This window comes from Thamnophis sirtalis, unplaced genomic scaffold (genome assembly GCF_051295495.1).
Source record: "Thamnophis sirtalis isolate CommonGarterSnake01/CBP01778 unplaced genomic scaffold, rThaSir2_p1.2 scaffold_9, whole genome shotgun sequence".
NCBI lineage: Eukaryota > Metazoa > Chordata > Lepidosauria > Squamata > Natricidae > Thamnophis > Thamnophis sirtalis.
In genome coordinates this window covers 52,631,052-52,650,997 of record NW_028261389.1, presented here as the reverse complement: position 1 = coordinate 52,650,997, position 19,946 = coordinate 52,631,052, and the positions used below count along the sequence as shown (strand labels likewise).

General features: G+C 37.0%; 1 protein-coding gene across 4 annotated transcripts in view; it reads right to left on the bottom strand.

The window, feature by feature from the left end:
• Positions 1 to 8,359: 8,359 nt before the first annotated feature.
• Positions 8,360 to 19,946, bottom strand: part of NELL2 (neural EGFL like 2) — a 156,135-nt gene continuing 144,548 nt past the window's right edge. For all 4 annotated transcript variants that reach the window (XM_087723555.1, XM_087723553.1, XM_087723554.1 and 1 more), the window contains 4 exons: positions 18,111 to 18,304; positions 17,563 to 17,739; positions 14,289 to 14,513; positions 8,360 to 9,051 (listed from right to left, as the gene is read on the bottom strand). In XM_087723555.1, coding sequence (XP_087579681.1) covers positions 9,001 to 9,051; positions 14,289 to 14,513; positions 17,563 to 17,739; positions 18,111 to 18,304 — 647 coding nt within the window. In that variant the 3' untranslated portion in view covers positions 8,360 to 9,000. The remainder of the gene's footprint in view (positions 9,052 to 14,288; positions 14,514 to 17,562; positions 17,740 to 18,110; positions 18,305 to 19,946) is intronic.

Here is a 19,946-nt window from a genome sequence, read left to right as displayed (position 1 = left end):
TGACATTCGTGGCATCGCGCTTGGGGTTAAAAACTGCTTTTCGTTCGCTGCAGCAACTGCTCTTTGAGAATTCTTGCTTGAAAAAACAGGACTCCCTCACGCGGTCCTGAGTTGAGGTCCATCTCCCTCCACCCCTAATTAAAAAGCCCCTGGTAAATTCTTGCCTGTCCTGTGCCACTTGGCATGCCTGCCTGTTTAGTTGTTACTGCGCTGATTGAATTCTAAAATACCCCATCAATCTTCCGATGTAACATTTAACCATCCCCGCTGCTAATGAGAGTTCGCCCCTTCGCCCGCTGTGTTGGAGTCGGCGATGGGACGCGCGGGGTCGGTCGGTGGCTCTCTCGCTTGCTCCTCCCGCCGCGGCGCCAGCAGCAATGGGATATGCTTGGGGAAAGGACAGCCAGAACCACCTGCCCGGATTTGTGCTCCAGCCGTCACCACCGCTTCTGCTGCTGCTGCAGCAGCCACCAGAGACTCCTTCCCCTCCGCCGCCCGCATGGAGTGGGGAGTGAGTACGCGAAAGGAGAAAAAAGGAAAGGGCGACGGCTCCAGGACACAGCGACCCGTGGGAGCGCCGGAGGAACCGGCGGATGTTATAGCTGCTTTTCGCTTCTCCGCCTCTTCCTGGGGATCGTGGAGGAATCTTGGTCTGGCATCATTGAGGAGAACCTGCCGTGCGCCTGTTTCGAGGCTCATCACTAGCAAATACCCACCGCTAGAAGATGGGGAGGGTAGCCTGGGTCTTCTCGGGCCAGGATCGGACCTTCCTGGCTGCCTTTGCCACTGCTGCTGCCGCCACTGCTTGGCAGGTTCTCCTCAATGATGCCAGACCAAGGAAGAGGTGGAGAAGCAGGGCGGAGAGAGGAAAGGAAGCTGCAGCCGAAGGGAGAGACGCTCGCCCCCGTGTTCAGCAAAGCAAGCCCGCTGGCGGCGCCTGTGCTGTGGTGGGAAGCGAACTGCGGGTCCCCCCCTGCCGCCGCCGCCTTCTTTACCTCTGCCTCTTCCAGAGCCCGGGGTGGCTGTCAGGGCGCTGACGGTGGAGCGGACGCGGCCAGTTTGTTACTGCTTCCAGGGATCTAGACGGACGAGGGAAGCGGCGGTGGCGGACATCGGACGTCGGCAGCGACTGTAACGACCGCTCGGGCGAGGTGCAGAGGAAGAACAGAAGGTCCCTCCTGCCTGCGACGACGGCTCCAGCCATGGACAAGCAGGCTGGCCCCAACAACAACAACGCGCTGCTCTTGCCACCACCTCCGGGTGGGAAGCAACCATGCCTGTGCGGCGCCTGTGTTGCGGAGGGAAGCGAGTCCGTGAGGCATGGTTGCTTCCCACCCGGAGGTGGCATCAAGAGCAGCGCGTTGTTGTTGTTGTTGAAGAAGACGCCGGGGCCAGCCTGCTCGTCCATGGCTGGAGCCTTCGTCGTGGGCGGGAGGGACCTTCCGTTCTTCCTCCGCACCTCGCCCGTGTGGTTGTTACAGTCGCTGCCAACATCCGACGTCTGCCACCGCCGCTTCCCTCGTCCGTCTCGATCCCTCGTCCGCTCCGCCTTCAGTGCCCTGACAGCCACCCCCGCCAGTGGCTACCGGGCCTCGCTGGAGTCAATTGCAAAACTGCATTCAGCGCTTTGAGGACCTGAGGCATCTTGGTAAATGCAGTTCCCTATCGGAAAGAATGGAGTAGCTGCGAATTTGTAACAACAACAGAAGATAATAACTTGGTGCTTCGCAGGTTACGAAAATCTCAAGTTTGATTTGCACACTGTTTTTTAAAAGTTAGATAAAGAAATTATGCTGTGAAAGCGACTAGAAAGCTGCCCCCCTCCCCTTCCTGTATGCAAGAAAGGGAAGGAGAGGAAGGAAGGAGGGAGGGGGGAAGGAAAAGAAGAAGGGAGGGGGTGAGAAGATGGAAGGAGAAAAGATGGATGGAAGGAGAAAGAATGGAAGGAGAAGGAGGAAGATGGAAGAAGAAAGGAAGAAAAAGAAGAAGGGAGGGAGAAAAGAGGGAAGGAGTTAGGAAGAAAAGGGGTAGAGAGGGAAGAGAGGGAAAGAGCAGAAAGACAAAGAGGATGAAGTTGATAGGCAAGAGGAAGGAGGAAGGAAGGAAGGAAGAAAAAGGGAGGGAGAGAGGAAAGAAGAAAAGATGGAACTAGAAAGGAAAGAAGGGAGGGAAGGAGGAAAGGGGAAGACAGGGAAAGAGCAGAAAGACAGAGAAGGTGAAGGTAGATAGGCAGAAGGAAGGAAGAAGGAAGAAATAGGAAAGGATGGAAAGAGGAAGGAACAGAAGCGAAGAGGAAGAGAGAAATGGAAAGCAGAAAGACAGAGAAGGTAGATAGGCAAAAGAAATGAAGCTGAAAGAATGGAAGGAGGAAGGAAGAGAAAAGGAGGAAGGGAGTGAGTGAGGAAAGAAGAGAGGATGGAAGGAGAAAGGAAGGAAGAGAGGGAAAGAGCAGAAGACGGATAAGGTGAAGGTAGATAAGCAAGAGGAATGAAGGAAGAAGTGTGGTGTCTCGAGGAGGGGGAAAACATTTAGTGACCAAAGTTACAATGGCATTGAAAAAAGTGACTGATGACCATTTTTCACACTTAGAGACCGTTGCAACCATTTTTCACACTTAGCGACCGTTGCAGCATCCTCATGGTCACGTGATCAAAATTTTGTTTGGCAACAGATTCGTATTTATGCTGGTTTCAGTGTCCTGGGGTGACCTTTTGACAAAAAAAATTTTTTTTTTAATAAAGCCCCCCCCCCCGGTCAAGGGCGTCCCTCTTTTCCAATCTGAAAATCTGGTCACCTTAGTTAACTTTTATGTTATTCTCTTTTCAGGAAATGTTTTTCTTCTGAGGAGAGACCGCCTGTCAGGCCTGATGCATTTTTGAATGTTCTCTTGACTGAGTTTCATGTTTAATGAATAAAGTATATAATAATAATATACTCAATATACATAAAATATATGGTCTGGTTAGGGTTAGAGTAAAAACTTCTATAAAATGTGTTTCTGATAATTAGATTTTCAAAAAATTATGATACAGGGAATGAAACTGTATGGTAAATGTGTTTGGCTTTTTGAGATTCCTATGGTATGCTATATAATAGCTCTATGTAAGCATCAATTCCTAAAATTAAAATTTTATCTAGAAACCACCCAGATTTTTGCAGGCCATACAAGAATGCTGCAAATCACACTCTGGGGGAGCCTAACTGGAGACAGTACATCAAAGCTGTCAATAATCTATCAAAAACCTGCTTGTAAAATGTTGAATTTGAAAAAGGAAAAACATGTTCTTTTTCCTAAGGCTTCATTTGAAAACTTTCCCTGGTTTACCATCTGTCTGACATGAGAAATGAGATATTGATTTCATGAAGACTGTGCAATCAAGACTACAGGGAAGTTCCTACACCAGCAAGAAATATTACAGGCTGCTCACAAATCTTTAGATTTTGTTTAATAATATGCTTAACTGGCAACAAGAAAAGCATTTCAATTGTATAGGTATTTAAAAATTGTATAGGTATAAATTTAATTGAAATAAACATGTTATAACTTATTATTTACATATTTTCTTCACTTTGCAGAATAAGCTGTATATACATGAATTTATACAAAGTGAGCTTTTCTCACTAACTGTAACACTTTTTGACAATAAAATAGCCAGTGATATATTATTCAAAAGCAATGGTTATGAACTGGCTCAAATTTGTGCCCTGTAGAATAAGACAGAGATGAGTGATATTTATGGAAAATCTGTTGGCTAAAAAATTAACACCACTAGCAAAACTTTGAAAAACTGAACTATATTCAGTCAAATATGGTTACTATTTATTAACTATATTAATACAATTATATGAATAATCTGTTTTTAACAGATGATCTTGTTCTTTACAAATATTGTATAGTTTTATATATTTTATAGTTTATATTATATATAGTTTTACCACACTGATATAATATATTAAAATTAAAACTCTATACATCTGTATATACATAATATAGATGATAGATTTTTAAAATTAATTAGAATTTCTGTCAGCAAGATCTGTTATCAGTGGAATAATCCACTTAAAAGAGTGATGAATTCCAAGTCAGAGATTTTCACATGTAGAGTGCCTGAACACTTGTCACTGTTGCTTTATTGGTTTGCTACAGAAAGCAAGAAGCTGGATTAAATGATTACTAAAGCCTCTTACAGTTTACATAATCCATGATTCTATTATATCTAACTTTATTAACATATTATAAAAGAGAACAAAAAGCATAATGATATTTGATGTTGTTTTCCAATGATAGATTTAATTTCCTAGTATCATTTAATGGCTAAGCCTATTTAATACCAACCTAATTTATTCAGATTGTACAGGGTATAAATCTGCAAAAGAACAAAATCTGGTAGGAGACTTAAAACATGTTGCTCTACAAACAAACCTATTTGATTCTAGGACTTGTATAGTAGAGATAATGAATTGGAAATTTTAATTTTTAATTTGATTTAACATCATTAGACTGTTGAAGTTTATCAATACTAAGAGCATACAAGTTTTTCACTTTTGCCTCATAAGAAATAAAATTTCAAGGCTAGATGCCTTTTTAAGGTTGCCTTTCTACTTTGAATTACATCTACAGGGCGGGGCATAACCTTTTCCTAGGGGGTCACAGCAACACTTGTAATAACAACACAAATAATTCATACACCATTCGAAAGCCCATCAAAAACTGAGTTTATTGACACGATTTAATAGTCAGTATGACCACCATTAGCCCTTCGAACAGCATTCAAACGAGGTGCCTCTCGAAAGGCAATGCATTTTATTCTGTCAATGATCCTTTGTTCTTCCGAATCGAATTTTCCAGCCATTCTTAAAGCAAATTTAACATTTAATAGCTCATTCAATTCAGTTTTTATGGGCTTTAAAATGAGGTGTCGCGGAAGTTGTAAACTGCTGTCGATCTTGCTGTGACCCCCTAGGAAAAGGTTATGCCCCACCCTAGAATTGCAAAATAATGACTGTTTGAAGATTTGTTGTGTTCTTATCCACCTCGTTTGAATGCTGTTCGAAGGGCTAATGGTGGTCATACTGACTATTAAATCGTGTCAATAAACTCAGTTTTTGATGGGCTTTCGAATGGTGTATGAATTATTTGTGTTGTTATTACAAGTGTTGCTGTGACCCCCTAGGAAAAGGTTATGCCCCGCCCTGTAGGAATATACTATCTGAGGGCTAATTATCTCAAGCTTCTTCAATAATTTCCATTTTAAAGCTACAGAAGCAGGAAAATATATTAAAGTTAAAGGAAATTATTGTAGTGGGTTGGATTACTTTTTTGTAATTAATTGTAATTTTGTAATTATATCAATATTTGTTTTGTCCTAGTTTTGCCTAATTCTTTATCCCTCTTCCTAAGTATTAGAATAAGTATGTCTGACAAACCCCTTTTGCCTGCTCCTGTTATAGATTCCCAAGGCACAGGAATCTGGAGCAGATTTGTAAAATACATCTCATAATCATGCATATTATGATATGCATGCACGTTATAATATGCATAATCAATGCATGCATATCAACATTTGTAGTCAATGTATAATGGACTATAGAGAAATCTCTGACTTCCTGAACACATTGTGAAATTGCTTTTATTGACATGCTCATGATACTTGCATATCTCACTGATGTTCATAAAGTCAGCCCTTCTACCTAAAAAGGTAACTTCTATTTATTCTCTCAACAACACTTCTAGAGAGAAAAACTATTGAGTATCCATTATAGAAGTGGGAAAGGTAATAGAGAAAAGGGATATATGAAGATAGAGAGATGGCTCTTAGAAGGAGAAAGGATGGGTTTATGTACCTGCTAATGTACAGATCTCTTGAAGAATGTTCTTGAAGCTAATTTGTTCCAGTCATGATCACTGATATCCAATTTTGTGGACATCAGTGAGAAATGCAAGTATCATGAGCATGTCAGTCAAAGGAATTTTACAATGTGTTCAGGAAGTCAGAGATTCAAACAGAGATGCAAATCTGAGACCTCACCCAAGGGGTATGTGAACCTGAGCTTAGAAAAGATATCCCTTCTCTTCTCTTTTCTTCACATTATCCTGATCATAGTTCTCACTTGATATGTCAGTCAACCTACTATTATATATAATTGCAAGCTCTATTATCTTCAATTATTGCACTGTGATTTAAGCTTTTTTCTCATCATCATGCAATATTTGAGGTTTGATACACGTAACCATTGTTTTGCTTTATAGGTGGAATTCCAAGGGTGGCTCATGTGGGCATGGCAGTATTACAGAATAATTTGCACAAATGAATCTTTCTCAGAATCATCTTTCAAGAGGAAGCAAACCTTTGGATTCAATGCATTGGAAACTGGGTCAATTGATATACTGAATTGCCACTGTGGAATAATCAAGATATCTACTTCACATACAAGCAAGTCCAGGCTTATTTTCATTTTCTGAATTATACTAATGGCATTGTAACACAGCCATTCATTTTCTAAAGTTTTACTGCTTGTACATCCTGCAATCAGAAAATCTAAGTATTCATAATTTTTTTATAATAGTCATGAGTCATGACAACATGTAGTCTGTCAACTGATGTTTACAAAATAATAGAAAAGAATCATGATTGGAAGCTGACAGCAAATAGTTGTCGCCAATACCTTTTTATTGTTTGGAGGCATGATATGATTATGTTTTTTCTGATGATGGGAAGAATATTATATAATGTTTTGAAACTGAGTAATTAAGGCTTTGGGTTGCTGAAATTAATCAGTAAAACAATCTTGGCATGTTCAGGCTGAGGTCACTGATTTCAGGAAAAACTGAATAATTGTGCAGTCATATAAGCAACAAAGACTAAATATGTTGACAATTTTAATGAACTTCTATTAACTGAAGAGCCTTGGAGATCAAAGCTTTGAACAACAGTTCTTTAGGTTGCTCTCATTTGTAATTCTTGTTATCTGTTCTGTTGGCATCCAAGGAGCCAAACAGAATTCTTAGTTAACTTCCTTCTTCCAGTTTAATTTCTTCTTTTTAAGTACATTTAGAAAATTCAGGAATTAGCTGTAATTATACATTTTGAGTAGCACATTTTGATCCTTTCCATGCATAAATTCCATAGCACCTAATAAGATTCATCTGGACTTTCCTTCCTGAAGCAAATTTTCAGCTTTTTCACTGCAAATTGCTCTCACACACTAATAATAAATTAAAACCTAATCCTTCTGCAATATTGCATTTTATCAATAGGACTTTTGTGCATCATCAGCACATGACTGCTGTTATAGTTAACTATCATTGGTGTTCTGTATCTAAACGCAAACTATGATCCACTGAAAGTTATTAGCAGGCAGGAAAATGATGTATTGAAATGTTCACACTGAAAAATTCTGTTGCTTGAAGAATTTGTGGATAAAACAGAAAAAATGCCTGTAGCAGCTGTTGTTTATAGACAAGCATTTGAAAAGCACATGTACAACAGTGTATCAATATGCACATTCCTTCTGAAAAACTTTTTTTCATAATTCATAATGGAATGTTACATGTGTCGCACCTTTGAAATAGTCCAGACAAGAAGCACAATATCCTTAGTTTCTGCTACTTTTATTGTAAGTTTACAGTAACAGAATATTGCAAGTCTGAAAGCATTTTCGCCTCCTGTACTTCTACTTTCCAGAAAAGTAAGGAGACTCCCTTACTAGACATTTATGCAGCATCTTTGCTTCTGTGCACTGAAATAGTTTTTTGCCTGATGGTTATCTACTCTGTGGTTTTTTCTTTTGGTTCCCAAGGTACCATAATTCCCTTATTGCATTACACCTAGTTGTTACATGAATCATGCAATCATTAAGCAAATCTGGCTTCCCCAATTGACTTTGCTTATTGGAAGCTGGCTGGGAAGGTTGAAATCGCAATCAAATGATCATGACCATAAATCACTGCAACTATCAGAAATGTGAACCAGTTGCCAAGCACCAAATTGTGGTCATGTGACTATAGAGGTGGTGTGATGATTGTAACTTTGAGAATGGGTCATAACTCACCAATTCTGAGACCACTGTAATTTTGAACCATTGTTCAGTAAACAGTTGTAAGTCAACAACTACCTATATGCTATGGGTAGTCTTGTCATTCAATTTAGAATCTTTTACTGCCCAGAAGGTTTACTGAAATAGACAGGCTTCATATTGGAATGCTATCACATTGAAGATAGTGAAATGAGAATGATGGAAATGTTATGGAGGAAAGGACAAAATGTGCTTCCTCACCTTCCCCCTATTGTGAATATAATTACATGATGGACTTCATTAATGAATGCATTCTGTAAATTTGACAAATTTTCAAAAAAAATAAGGTAAGAGAAATATTTATTTAAATTTTGCACAAAGAGTATATATTGGACAAAGTCAATCAAGGAGTAAGTGCAATCAAATGAGGAAATACATATGATTTTTTTCATAAAACATTATGCAATCATGCATTATTTTTTACAATTAAAGGATTTTTTCACAGCTGTAGATACATTGCAAAAAAAATCTGTGTTTCCAAAACATATATAACTTTTGGGATTCTTGGAGTTACCAATCAAACAAATTGATATAGACAAGTGGAGTTATATTAAAATATATAGTTTGGCCATAGATGAGGTGCAGTTTCAAAACTTTAGTAAGCATTTCCCTTCTTGAAGCTTTTGACATTTTTATCTGCATGTCATTTTTGTCAGTAGTCCGGTATCTTACATGTCAAACACAAACATGAACCAAAACTTGAACTTGAACTTCACATCAAAACATAGGTTTATATATCTGAACTTGTTCCTAGTCATACACATTTCATTCAGACTGAGGAACTAGACATCTCATTCAATTCATAATATTTCTTCACTGTAATTGAATCAAATTAATCTTGTTCCAGGTTTGGCTTATTAATTTTTGGTGTGTAAGTCCTTATGGAGAAATATACTTAAATTGTCCAGGATTATGATACTGTTTTCACAATTCTTGCAGACACTGTGGATCTACAGAGCAGCAAATATGCCCATTCTAGAAAAAAGATGAAAAAGTGATTTATTTTTCAGCAATTTTTTAAAATTAAGCATTAATTAAGTCAACAATGAAATGGAGGGGGACAAAACCATTCATTAGCACTTGTTCAACTGTCCTGCATAGATTTCTGTTTAATGTTCTAGTTAGATTAATCCAGCAATTTTTATTTGCCATCCTTTAATGACTGACAACATTTAAAATGAATATTTGAATCCTTTTAAAATATTTAATTATTTGATATCTATGTACAGTACAAGTATACTCCTAATCTGTATATTAATATTCCTTTTGAAACAGAGCATGTCAACTACCTCTCTTTTATTTTCATACATAATCAAATATCCTGGTAAAGTAAAAGGTTAACATAAAATGTAAAGTTAAGCCGGACAAGAATGCCCTGAGCCTTATCCATTCCACAGGGGATTGAATACTTTTTCTACCTGACTAGGTCTAGGCAGGAAATTGGTAAGTTTACATCCTCATGAGGCAATCAAGATATCCTGTCACTAGGGTTAATGTGTACAAGGCATACATGACACGGGAAGAATGTGTACTTAGGAGAATGATCAATATCCTGGCTGATAAAGTATAAAAACCTGTAACCAACTGCCCTTTGGGGTTCAGATTCTGCTTGAGCTATCACTGCTGAACCTTTCCCTTCAACAAAGAGCTGGTCTGGCCTCATTTCTGCAACACTGGAAGTAGTTTGATATAACTATCAGCTACAACTAAAGAGTGAATGGGAAAGAATTCTTGTCGATACTTTATGTGTGATGGAAGCAGAATGTGCCCTATTCAGCTGTACTAAACAAATAGTTGTTGATCAAAGAGATTATTTTACAGATGCTAGTGCATATGGTATGCTGTATTTTCTACAAGTTAAATTGAAGATTGTCTTTTCTCTTGATCATACCATAATAGTTATAGCTAATTGCCTCATCAGCTATTGTTATTAAGTATTGCAAGGTTGGCAGTTAAAAGTGTAATCAGATTTCAGAATTAAAATAATTTCTTTTTTTCTTGCATAACATTTTAATATACAACAGGTAACCTTTTCAGAATCTATTTATGTGCCTCAGATTATATTCCTATTAAACTGATAATATTTTTCTTAAATGTTGTTGGATTAACCAAAATAAAGAATAATGTTTCCAAACTGTCATTGCTTGGTTTAGCTGAGGAAGAAAAGATGAATATTCATGCCTAGAATTCCACCTATTTGTTTTAACAGTTATAAACTAAACTATGCATTCCAGCTTTTATGCACATTGATTCTTGGAAACCACTGGGGAATTTAACATTGCCCCCCTTTTTGAATTTCATGATAAAAAAAAGGTTGGATATAAATGTGCCTCACAAATGACTTACTGTGAATTGAATTCCACTCTGTGCTTTCATTCAAATTTGATCATTTTCTAAAAATAGCAGAAGGCTAAATTATATAACAGACATAATTTTGCTCTCTCTTTTCCAGTCTGTCTTATTGTTAGGACTGCCATCTTCAGCTTGGTGCATTGCTGACATCCTGCCATCAAAGGCTAGGAGAGAGAGGGCATGGGGGGAATGAACAAATGGGCAGTAAACCTGTGTTAGAATGTGATGAGAAATAGGGAGAATAGGGAGGGGGGAAATGACAGTTGAGGAAGACCAGGGATGCTTCAAACCAGTTCGTGCCAGCTTTCAAGGACACTGAGATGCTGGGAAAGGACTAGATATTATTCTAGAACTGTGTATTATTATTCTACAGCAAAAAAAGCATTTATTTAGTTTTCCTGTTACATGATATTATCAAATGTGCATTCTTCATCTTATCATTGTTTGCTACAAGAATGAAGAAAACTTGACCACTTTAAATACACTTTAAAACTTAAATATATTTAAAGCTGCACTTAAGGACTAAGAAATTGACACAACATCTTATGTCATGATTATATTCATATAATTATTCATATATAAAAGTAATTTTATAATTTTGAATACAATTATTTTATTGCAAGTGGAAATCTTATTCCATTACCTTTCTATGCAGTCCAAGAACATTTATAACATTAATATTCTATTTTATAGTATCACATTATAATCATATAGCAAGTAATGAGGCTCATTTTAATTAGAATGTTGGAGTTATTTAATGCATGACACTAAAAATACATAATTTTAAATGCACTTTGTTATGAAATAAAGCACAAATATGTGTGTCTCTGTGTGTGATATTCTGCTAGAACAGGGGTGTCAAACTCAAGGCCTGGGGGCTGGATTCAGCCCTGTGGGGTTGTTAGATCTCCCTGTGGGGCCACCCTGGAAATAGCGAAGGACCGGCCTGCAGTGCCTCTGCCAGGGAAAACGGAACTCAGGAGGGCTACTCCATTTTAAATGTATATATAGCCTTTATTGTCATTGTACAAAATAAATACAACGAAATTGGTTTTCACTGGCAAAGGGTTGCAGGAGGCTGTCGCAGCTGAAAACGGAGCTTGGGAGCTCATTTTCACTGGGAGAGTGCTCGGGCCACCACATGCGCCCCCAACATGAGTGATGTCAAGCTGATCACTCTCACCCTGGCCATGGCCACCCCAGCCACCTGATGTCAAACACAACCCTGTTGCGGCCCTCAATGAAATTGAGTTTGACACACCCTGTGCTAGAAGAACCATTTATACACTAAACATTTGTCTTTTGTTTATAAAGTAAAATAATTGTGCCACAATCCTGAGGATAATGAATTTGGGTGTTTCTTTCCAGCAGATCCAGGGCAAAGTGCTAACTGTAAGAGGGATCTTGGAGTCCTAGTGGACAATCACTTAAACTTGACTCAGCAGTGTGCTGCTGCAACCAAAAAAGCTAATATAATCCTTGATTGTATAAACAGAGACACATAATTAAAATCACGTGAAGTATTAGTACCGCTTTATAAAGCCCCTGGAATACTGCACTCAGTTTTGGTCACCATATTACAAAGAAGATGTTGCCATTTTGGAAAAAGTACAAAGAAGAGCAAATAAGATGATTAAAGGCATGGAGACTAAAACATATGAAGAAAGGTTGCAGGATTTGGGTTTGACTAGTCTAGAGAAAAGAAGAATTAGGGGGAATATGATAGCAGTATTCCAGTACAGTATTTGAGAGGCTGCCACAAAGAGGGAGTGAATTTATTTTCCAAAACACCAGAGAGCAGAACAAGAAACGAATTGATTGGAAAGGAGGGAAGCAACCTAGAATTAAGAATAAACTTCCTAACAGTGAGGACAATTAACCAGTGGAATAGAAGTTGCCTTCAGAAGTTGTCAGGGCTTCATTACTGGAGATTTTTAAGAAGAGACTGAACAGTCAATTGTCTGAAATGGTACAGGTTTTCCTGCTTGAGCAGGCAGCTAGACTAGATGACCTCCAAAGTCCCTTCCAGCTCTATTCTGATTGACTGAAATAGACGTCTAATTAGCTTTTGATTTTCTTGAGCACAAAGAAAAAAGTAATCCATATTAGGGTTGGACTATGATGCAATAACCTCTATAGTACACAGCAGGAGCAAGAATTCTTTTTCATATTTTAAGAACTTAAAAATGCTTTCAGGTTTGGTGTAACTCTTCTAGGTATGATTTGTTAAATTTCTTTACAAATTTTAAGAAATAATGGAAAATTGATTTCTCTCCAAAAACAGAGAGAGAATAACTGACCCTTCTTTCTGATGCGAACAATCCCTAAAAGTTGGTTCTTTAAAATATTTCATTTGGGGGGGGGAATCACCATTTCAAAATGACAAGCATTATGATTTATATATACTGTAAATAGGACTGCCTTGAACAGTGATAGTTTTGTTCATAGAAAGGAATTCTATGAGGAGTAGAAGAAAAATTGGACAAATGAAAATAAATTAGATTGAACAAAAATCTGTAGTGTTCATTTAGTTACAGATGAATCATATAATTCTTTGATTCAGATGCAAGGTTTTTTTTATAATACTCATTTCCCTGATATCATACCCCAAAACATTACATCAATTATATTAGGAAACAAAAAGGAAAATCTTGACATTCAAAACAGATATTTTTGTTTTCTAACAATTCTTTTGTTGCCTAGAATTGACTAGCATATTGTCTACACAAAACAGTAATTTTATAATGGTTCTAGTTTTATCTTTATTTCATCTTTTTTATGTTTATCCAGGACTAGCTCGCCCATTATACATTTTAGAGTTTTGACTACTTATTAGGACCTATCGTGGCAGTTTTAATTATACCTCAAAGCTTTTGTATATTTTCCCTTCGTTGTCATGTGATTTTTTAAAATTATTGTATTGTTCCATGCTAGTCTTTGGACATAATAAAATCTAAGCTTTGAGTTTCAAGAATCAGCACTCATTTTAGTTCAGAGAGAATTATACAAATTATATTTTATCTCATGTGTTTATCTATAAGTGAAAACAATTTTATTCCAGTTTCCACTTAGTTTATGCATTTTTAAAAACTACTAGAATCCTGCAAGTTCTTCACTTCTTCTATGTTAACATTTCTTCTGGAATACCAGATCCAAATGATCACATATTCTATTTTCTGAAGGAAACAATTATAGTATTTCCCTTTCTGATTTTCTGAAATATAAAAAGATTGTCATAATCAAAACATCATGATTTTCTCCAACAAGTTGTCTGTTTCCATAGAAAATTGAGCAAGAGGGGAACGGAACAGAACAGAACAGAACAGAACAGAGTTGGAAGGGACTGGGAGGTGTCCTAGTCCAACACCCTGCTTAGGCAGGAAACCCTACACCACTTCAGACAAATTGTTATCGAGCCTCTTCTTAAAAATTTCCAGTGTTGGAGCATTCACCAACTTCTGGAGGCAAGTTGTTCCACTGATTAATTGTTCTAACTGTCAGGATATTTGTCCTTAGTTCAAAGTTGCTTCTCTCCTTGATTAGTTTCCACCCATTGCTTCTTGTCCTACCCTCAAAAAGGGAAGGTTAAATTATAACTTACATATCCTGGAAAATAATTTGATATTGTTGAGTAATTTATCTTAACGGAATCAATATATTTCAATAAAACATATATATTTGCTATTTTCACTTGCAAAGTCATGTAGTGCCTGGCATAAATAAGAGTGGTGCATGTAAACATTATTCTGATTTTAATTAAACTGGAATGCCATCTATTTCAGCCGTAGAAACCTAGAGCAAAGATGCAAATGTTACTACATTTTATAAAACCAGCTAAAAAAAGTTCTACTTTTCTATACCTTGCATTGGCAGAGAGTGCATTCTGTGCCAAGCTTGATCCAGGATGAGCCAGTGAATCGGACTATATTAGTTTCATCCAGACAAGTCTTGGTGATATCATTTTTAATGGTGTCTGCTTGACAAGGATCGCTGGCACAATGTGGGCAACACTCATTCTCAGGAAGTATGCTGAATTCACAGTCCATCTCAGGACAAGACAAAGGCCAGCAGTCAACCTCTCCCTGCTGTTAAAAAAGCAGATCAAAAGTTATGATGTATGTTGTAATAATGTGTGTGTGTGTGTGTGTGTGTTTGTGTGTGTATGTATCAATGTTCCCTCTAATTTTTTTTCAGGGTGAGTGGAAAAGTATAGTGTTTGAGCTGCACAGTTTCATGCCTGAGCACCTAAGAGAGCAACAGTTTGAACTGCTGTCTCGTCTGCTGGACATTTGCGCAACATTCCAAGCGCCAAGCACCAATTGTGAGTGAGGTTTCAGCCTGATGAATGCCAGGCATGAAAAGTGCCACTCAAACACTATACTTTTCCGCTCACCCTGAAAAAAAAGGCTCTCTGCTCAGCTTTTAGATTGTTAGACTGGCTAGAGAGAGACATGGCACCAACAGGGTCCTGGGTCCTGGCATTTTGCAGGCAACCTGTCCTCTCACATTCCTTTGGACTGCAACCCATCACATTTGAATTAGATTTTGCCAATTATCCTATTAAAAGATAATCCTATTATTCTAAAATATGACTAACTCGATATTAAAAATGTAAATATTTAATGCTGATAAATAATAGCAGTAATTGTTATTTAGTATGATTAAAATCAGTATTGATATATCAATATAATATCTATCAAAATTGACAATAAACACTAAAATAACAATATAAATATATAATGTGGAATATAAATGTAATAAATATAATATATAAATGCAACATAAATGTAATAAAATAATTTATCATGAAACTCTCCCCCTTTAAAGTAATAAGATCAATTAAATAGTCTAGCAAGTTTGGACAATATGCTATATGTTATGTTACTTAAGAATATATATACCTCAGAATCAGATACAACATCCACATCATTTCCAACTGAGTCAATAAAATCATATGCCATGCCAAAACTATTTTAAATAAAGATATGAAATTAATCAAGTATTGCATTTATTTTTCAAAATGAATGTACAATTTTTTTTATTATTTAAGTTTTCTACCCTATCTTTTCTAACTAACGTCAACTTTAAAAAGATGTTACATCAGACTACAATACAAGTAATTAAATGAAGACTAAAATAAGTGTTTTGGCATATTGAGCTTTTTATATTTCTTTCTTATATTGCTTCCTTAGTTGAGAACTTCCTCCTCAGCTTACTTACGCATTAACTGTTTGTTGCTTTTATGGCTTATTCATTCACTGCTCCATCTTCAGTTTTTTTTCACAGGGGGCAGGGCTTCATTCCTTCCTTCCTTCCTTCCTTCCTTCCTTCCTTCCTTCCTTCCTTCCTTCCTTCCTTCCTTCCTTCCTTCCCTCCCTCCCTCCCCCCCTCCCTCCCTCCCTCCCTCCACTCCTTTGGCCACCAATTTTGATCCAATTCTCTCTCTCTCTCTCTCTCTCTCTCTCTCACACACACACGTTCTTTGGGGGGGTTTGAATTACTCCGCCTCACTGCGCAAAGTCGGCTCAGCATGTGTTCAGCCCCCGCTTACGACGAATCAAATCCGCGGCCGGCGGGACCAGGGGGTTGCATTTCAAAGCTGCCAGTCCTCTTGCTCCTTCTTCTTCTCCTTCACCGGCAAAGCTCCTGCTGGCACCCCCGCCCATGGCAGCGGCGGTGGTGCCTCCCCCTCCGCTCGGAGCACCTCAGCTGGGCTCTGGGTTACCCCTGCCGTCGCCTCCACCTCCGCCACTTTCCTACTAGCTCCCGCGGCCTCAAAAGCACGGCACAGGAGGAAGGGGGAGGGATAACGCGGGGGCCAGCTCAGGTGCTCCGCGTGGAGAGAGAGGCACCACTGCCACGGGTGGCTCATCAAAACAAGTCTGGGGAGGTCCTTTGCAGGCGGCCAGTTCTAGCCGCCTGCAAAGGACTTCCCCACGTTTGCTTTGGTAGAAATCTCTGCGCGGCAGTTAGAAATCTCTGGGCAGGGGTTTCTAGCCACGTGCGCGGCCACGCAGCCGCGCACCTTAGAGGGAACAGTGGTATGTATGTATGTATGTATATATGTATGTATGTACGTATGTACATACGTACGTACGTACGTATGTATGTATGTATGTATTGTATATACCCTATGTATGAATAAAATCATTGTTATTGTTTGCTAATCCATGAAATGTTGAAAGTCATCTGATTGCTATCATGGGCTATATGCTAAGAACCGTCACTTAAGTTATTAATGAGACTTCCAGGAAAAATATGGAGTATATATACAACTTTTTCATATTGTGCCAAAAGGCACTTGTTTTTAGACAATTTACTTCTACAGATAATATTGTATATTTGAATTAGACCAGGACTTCATAATCTTTATATTGAGCTTAGAATCGGGCTTATATCAGGCTTCATGCAATAAACTGGAAATCTATGTTTAGATTTAGAATCTATGTTCAAATCTACTATTTGATATTATTCGGTTACTGATTTTCCATCAGTAACAGTCCTACTGATACCCATAGAAATTATTTCTGACTAAAAAGAAATTGTTTAGTATTCTAGCATATCCTATCCATTGTTAATTTGTGATATTTATGTGTTTGCAAGTGCTGAAACTGAAAAATCAACATTAAACAATTAAAGGTCCATTTCAGGAACTATTGCTTAAATCATATAAAGTTCCATAATTAAACACTGAATTATTAATGTTTTACTGTTTTACTTATTAAAATCATAGGCCTCAATTACACTAACTTGATCTGAATTGTCCATTGTCTTAGATAACTTTTCTCTGTGTGCTGTAAATGAACTTTAAGTCAAATATTTGCAGTATATTTTACCTATATTGTTTTTTCTTTCAATCATGATTAATACCAATGCACTGCTTTGATGCCAAGATTTATGATGTCTATCTGCTACTATGGTGTGTTCTAGTCACTTATCTGAAATTTTAATCAAGATTGTTTGAGAAATATAAAAGTCAACTATATAAAAATGCAACTAAAACTAATGTAAATTAATAAACAACAGCTAAGTTATATATAAATAATAAGTAATATCACTTTAATTGTGCCAGAGTTCATTTGAGAACAAAAAATAAATAAATGAATAAATAAATAAAATAGTGTGAAGACTTACCAAACATCGGCACTGTTGACAGCTTTGAACCCATGTATCCCCACTATTGTATACAATCTCTCCACTTTGATGGAAACATTGACTACTCAGTCCTGGATCACATTCGGGGCAGCAAAATAAATCAACAGTGGGATTTTCACAGTCACAGACCATCCGTCGGCACATTACATAGCCAGCCTACCATTGTAAGCGATAGTAAAATGTCACTTACGAAGTAGTGCAGTAGTTTGCAGTACTAAGCATTAAAGTTAAAGACTTTTAAAATCATATGTAATTTATAATAAGGATGATCTAACAACAATATTATTTACAATTGAAAAAAAAATACAGCGATTATCCCCAGGTAATCAGATAAAGCATTGAGTTAGGTAGACCATTCTTCTTCTTCAGAATAATGTCCTAGTTATGCTATAAATTATAATTCTGTTCATGTTAATCAGTGAATATCTGTCATGTAGCACGTCAACCCACTCCCCCCCCAAAACATCTGTTTTCAGTTCTTTCTCATTTCTTACTTTCTCACATTCCCAGAGGATCTCCCAACTCACTTGGCAAGAGCAAACGGAGCATCTATCATTTTCCAACACCCAGATTTGTCCGTTGTGTTTGATCTTCCCTTCATGGATACAGTCTCCTGTGCAGTTCTTTCCATGAGGGCATCGACAGTCATAGCCTCCATCCGAATTAAAACAAATTGTGTCATTGGCACAGCTGTGCCTCCCAGTTCCACATTCATCAATATCTGTAGAAAGAGGCGGAGGCATCAATCACTATCTGCAACTGGCAGAATTCCATACTAATTTACAGCAAAAAACTATTTTATAGTTCATTATAAGAGCAATTAAAATACATGAATATATACATGAATACAGTATGTTTCATTTTATCAGAATAAAAATTGTGTGCTAGGAGATTCTGTATTTGTTTAGTACTGTGCAGCAGAAGGCAAGTCAAAGATACAAAATCTTCTATACAATGCAATATCAGGTTAAGTGTTTCAAAGCTGAACAAAAACTGCTATGTATGAGTAAAATCAATGTTCATATTTATTCATTAGAAAGTATCAAAAGTATGTCTAATTTACCATTTTGAATATATTATATACTTCAAAAATATTATCCTACTTTAATTAGAAGCAATATATGTGTGTGTGTGTGTGTGTGTATAAAGCATTTTCAGAACATTGCTACGTATACTTGAAAAAATGCTCTGTTAAAAATAATACATATAGAACTAATTTAGATATCATTTTTGCCTTATAATCAACTGAAAAATTAGTGAAGACAAATACCTACACACTGACATTTATTCATAAAACACAAATGCATATTTTCTCCAAATGGCTAGTACCCTATGTCAACTCACTAGGAATTAGATTCGAGCAACAAGTGCACATGTAAGAATTATACTGTTCAGAAGACTGGTATGCAGCATTACTAACCACATTGATTTAGTTATTTCAAATTTATATATTAGAGATGTGTAAGTGCAAAATAATTTCCCAGTGTTCCTGTAACAGTATTATTTTTTTCTTTATTATGCTTGCATTATATTGTGTTTTTTACTTTAAATTATAGATGGGAAAGTATTTTGTATCCTAATTTTAATATTGTCAAGTACTTGGGAATACATTTTATTTGAAAAAATATGAATGCTTTCATGGGTCTCCTTACATCCCTAGACTCCATCCTGTGATGCCAGCAATCTAAATTTGGAATACCAACAGGCTGTCTAATTTCTTAGGAAGACTTATCTCCTTATGAATTGATCTTCTGCAACAATACATTCAAACAGCTTTTTCTTTCCAAGGAAAGAGAAATTTCTTTATTCCTGTAAGATTAATTATGCTTAGATTTTAGACACTTAATAAGTAAAGATTGAATGAAAATTTAAATATTAATCCTACCAAAATTAAAGAGGTTTTCTTACCTCTTCTTGATTTAAATAGTTCATAATAGAATGTGGTGTATTATCTTTTCTGAGAAACATAACACAAAGCTTCTACATAAATGTACCTTGAAGTTTCATTTCAGCACAATATCTTAGAAGTACAAGTACAGGCCCACTATATAATTGCCATTTATCAAATGCCTAATCTTTGTACAGCTAAGTTTACAATACTTCTGTACAGGTTTTTTTTTCTAATTGTAGCATTTCTACAAAATTTAAAAGCAGCATATTATTATTTTACTGGTGGTAAATGTTTTATAGGGTAATAAGAGGTTTCTTTAAAATGTACAGTATATTAAATATGTAAAGCAAAAACAAAAACATAAAATGGAATTGTTTTATTTAGATAACAATAAACATTTCTTCTCCTTTCCTGAAAATCTAGTATTCAATAATAAAGTCTGCCTATAAAATTATGATTATACAGAAATTGC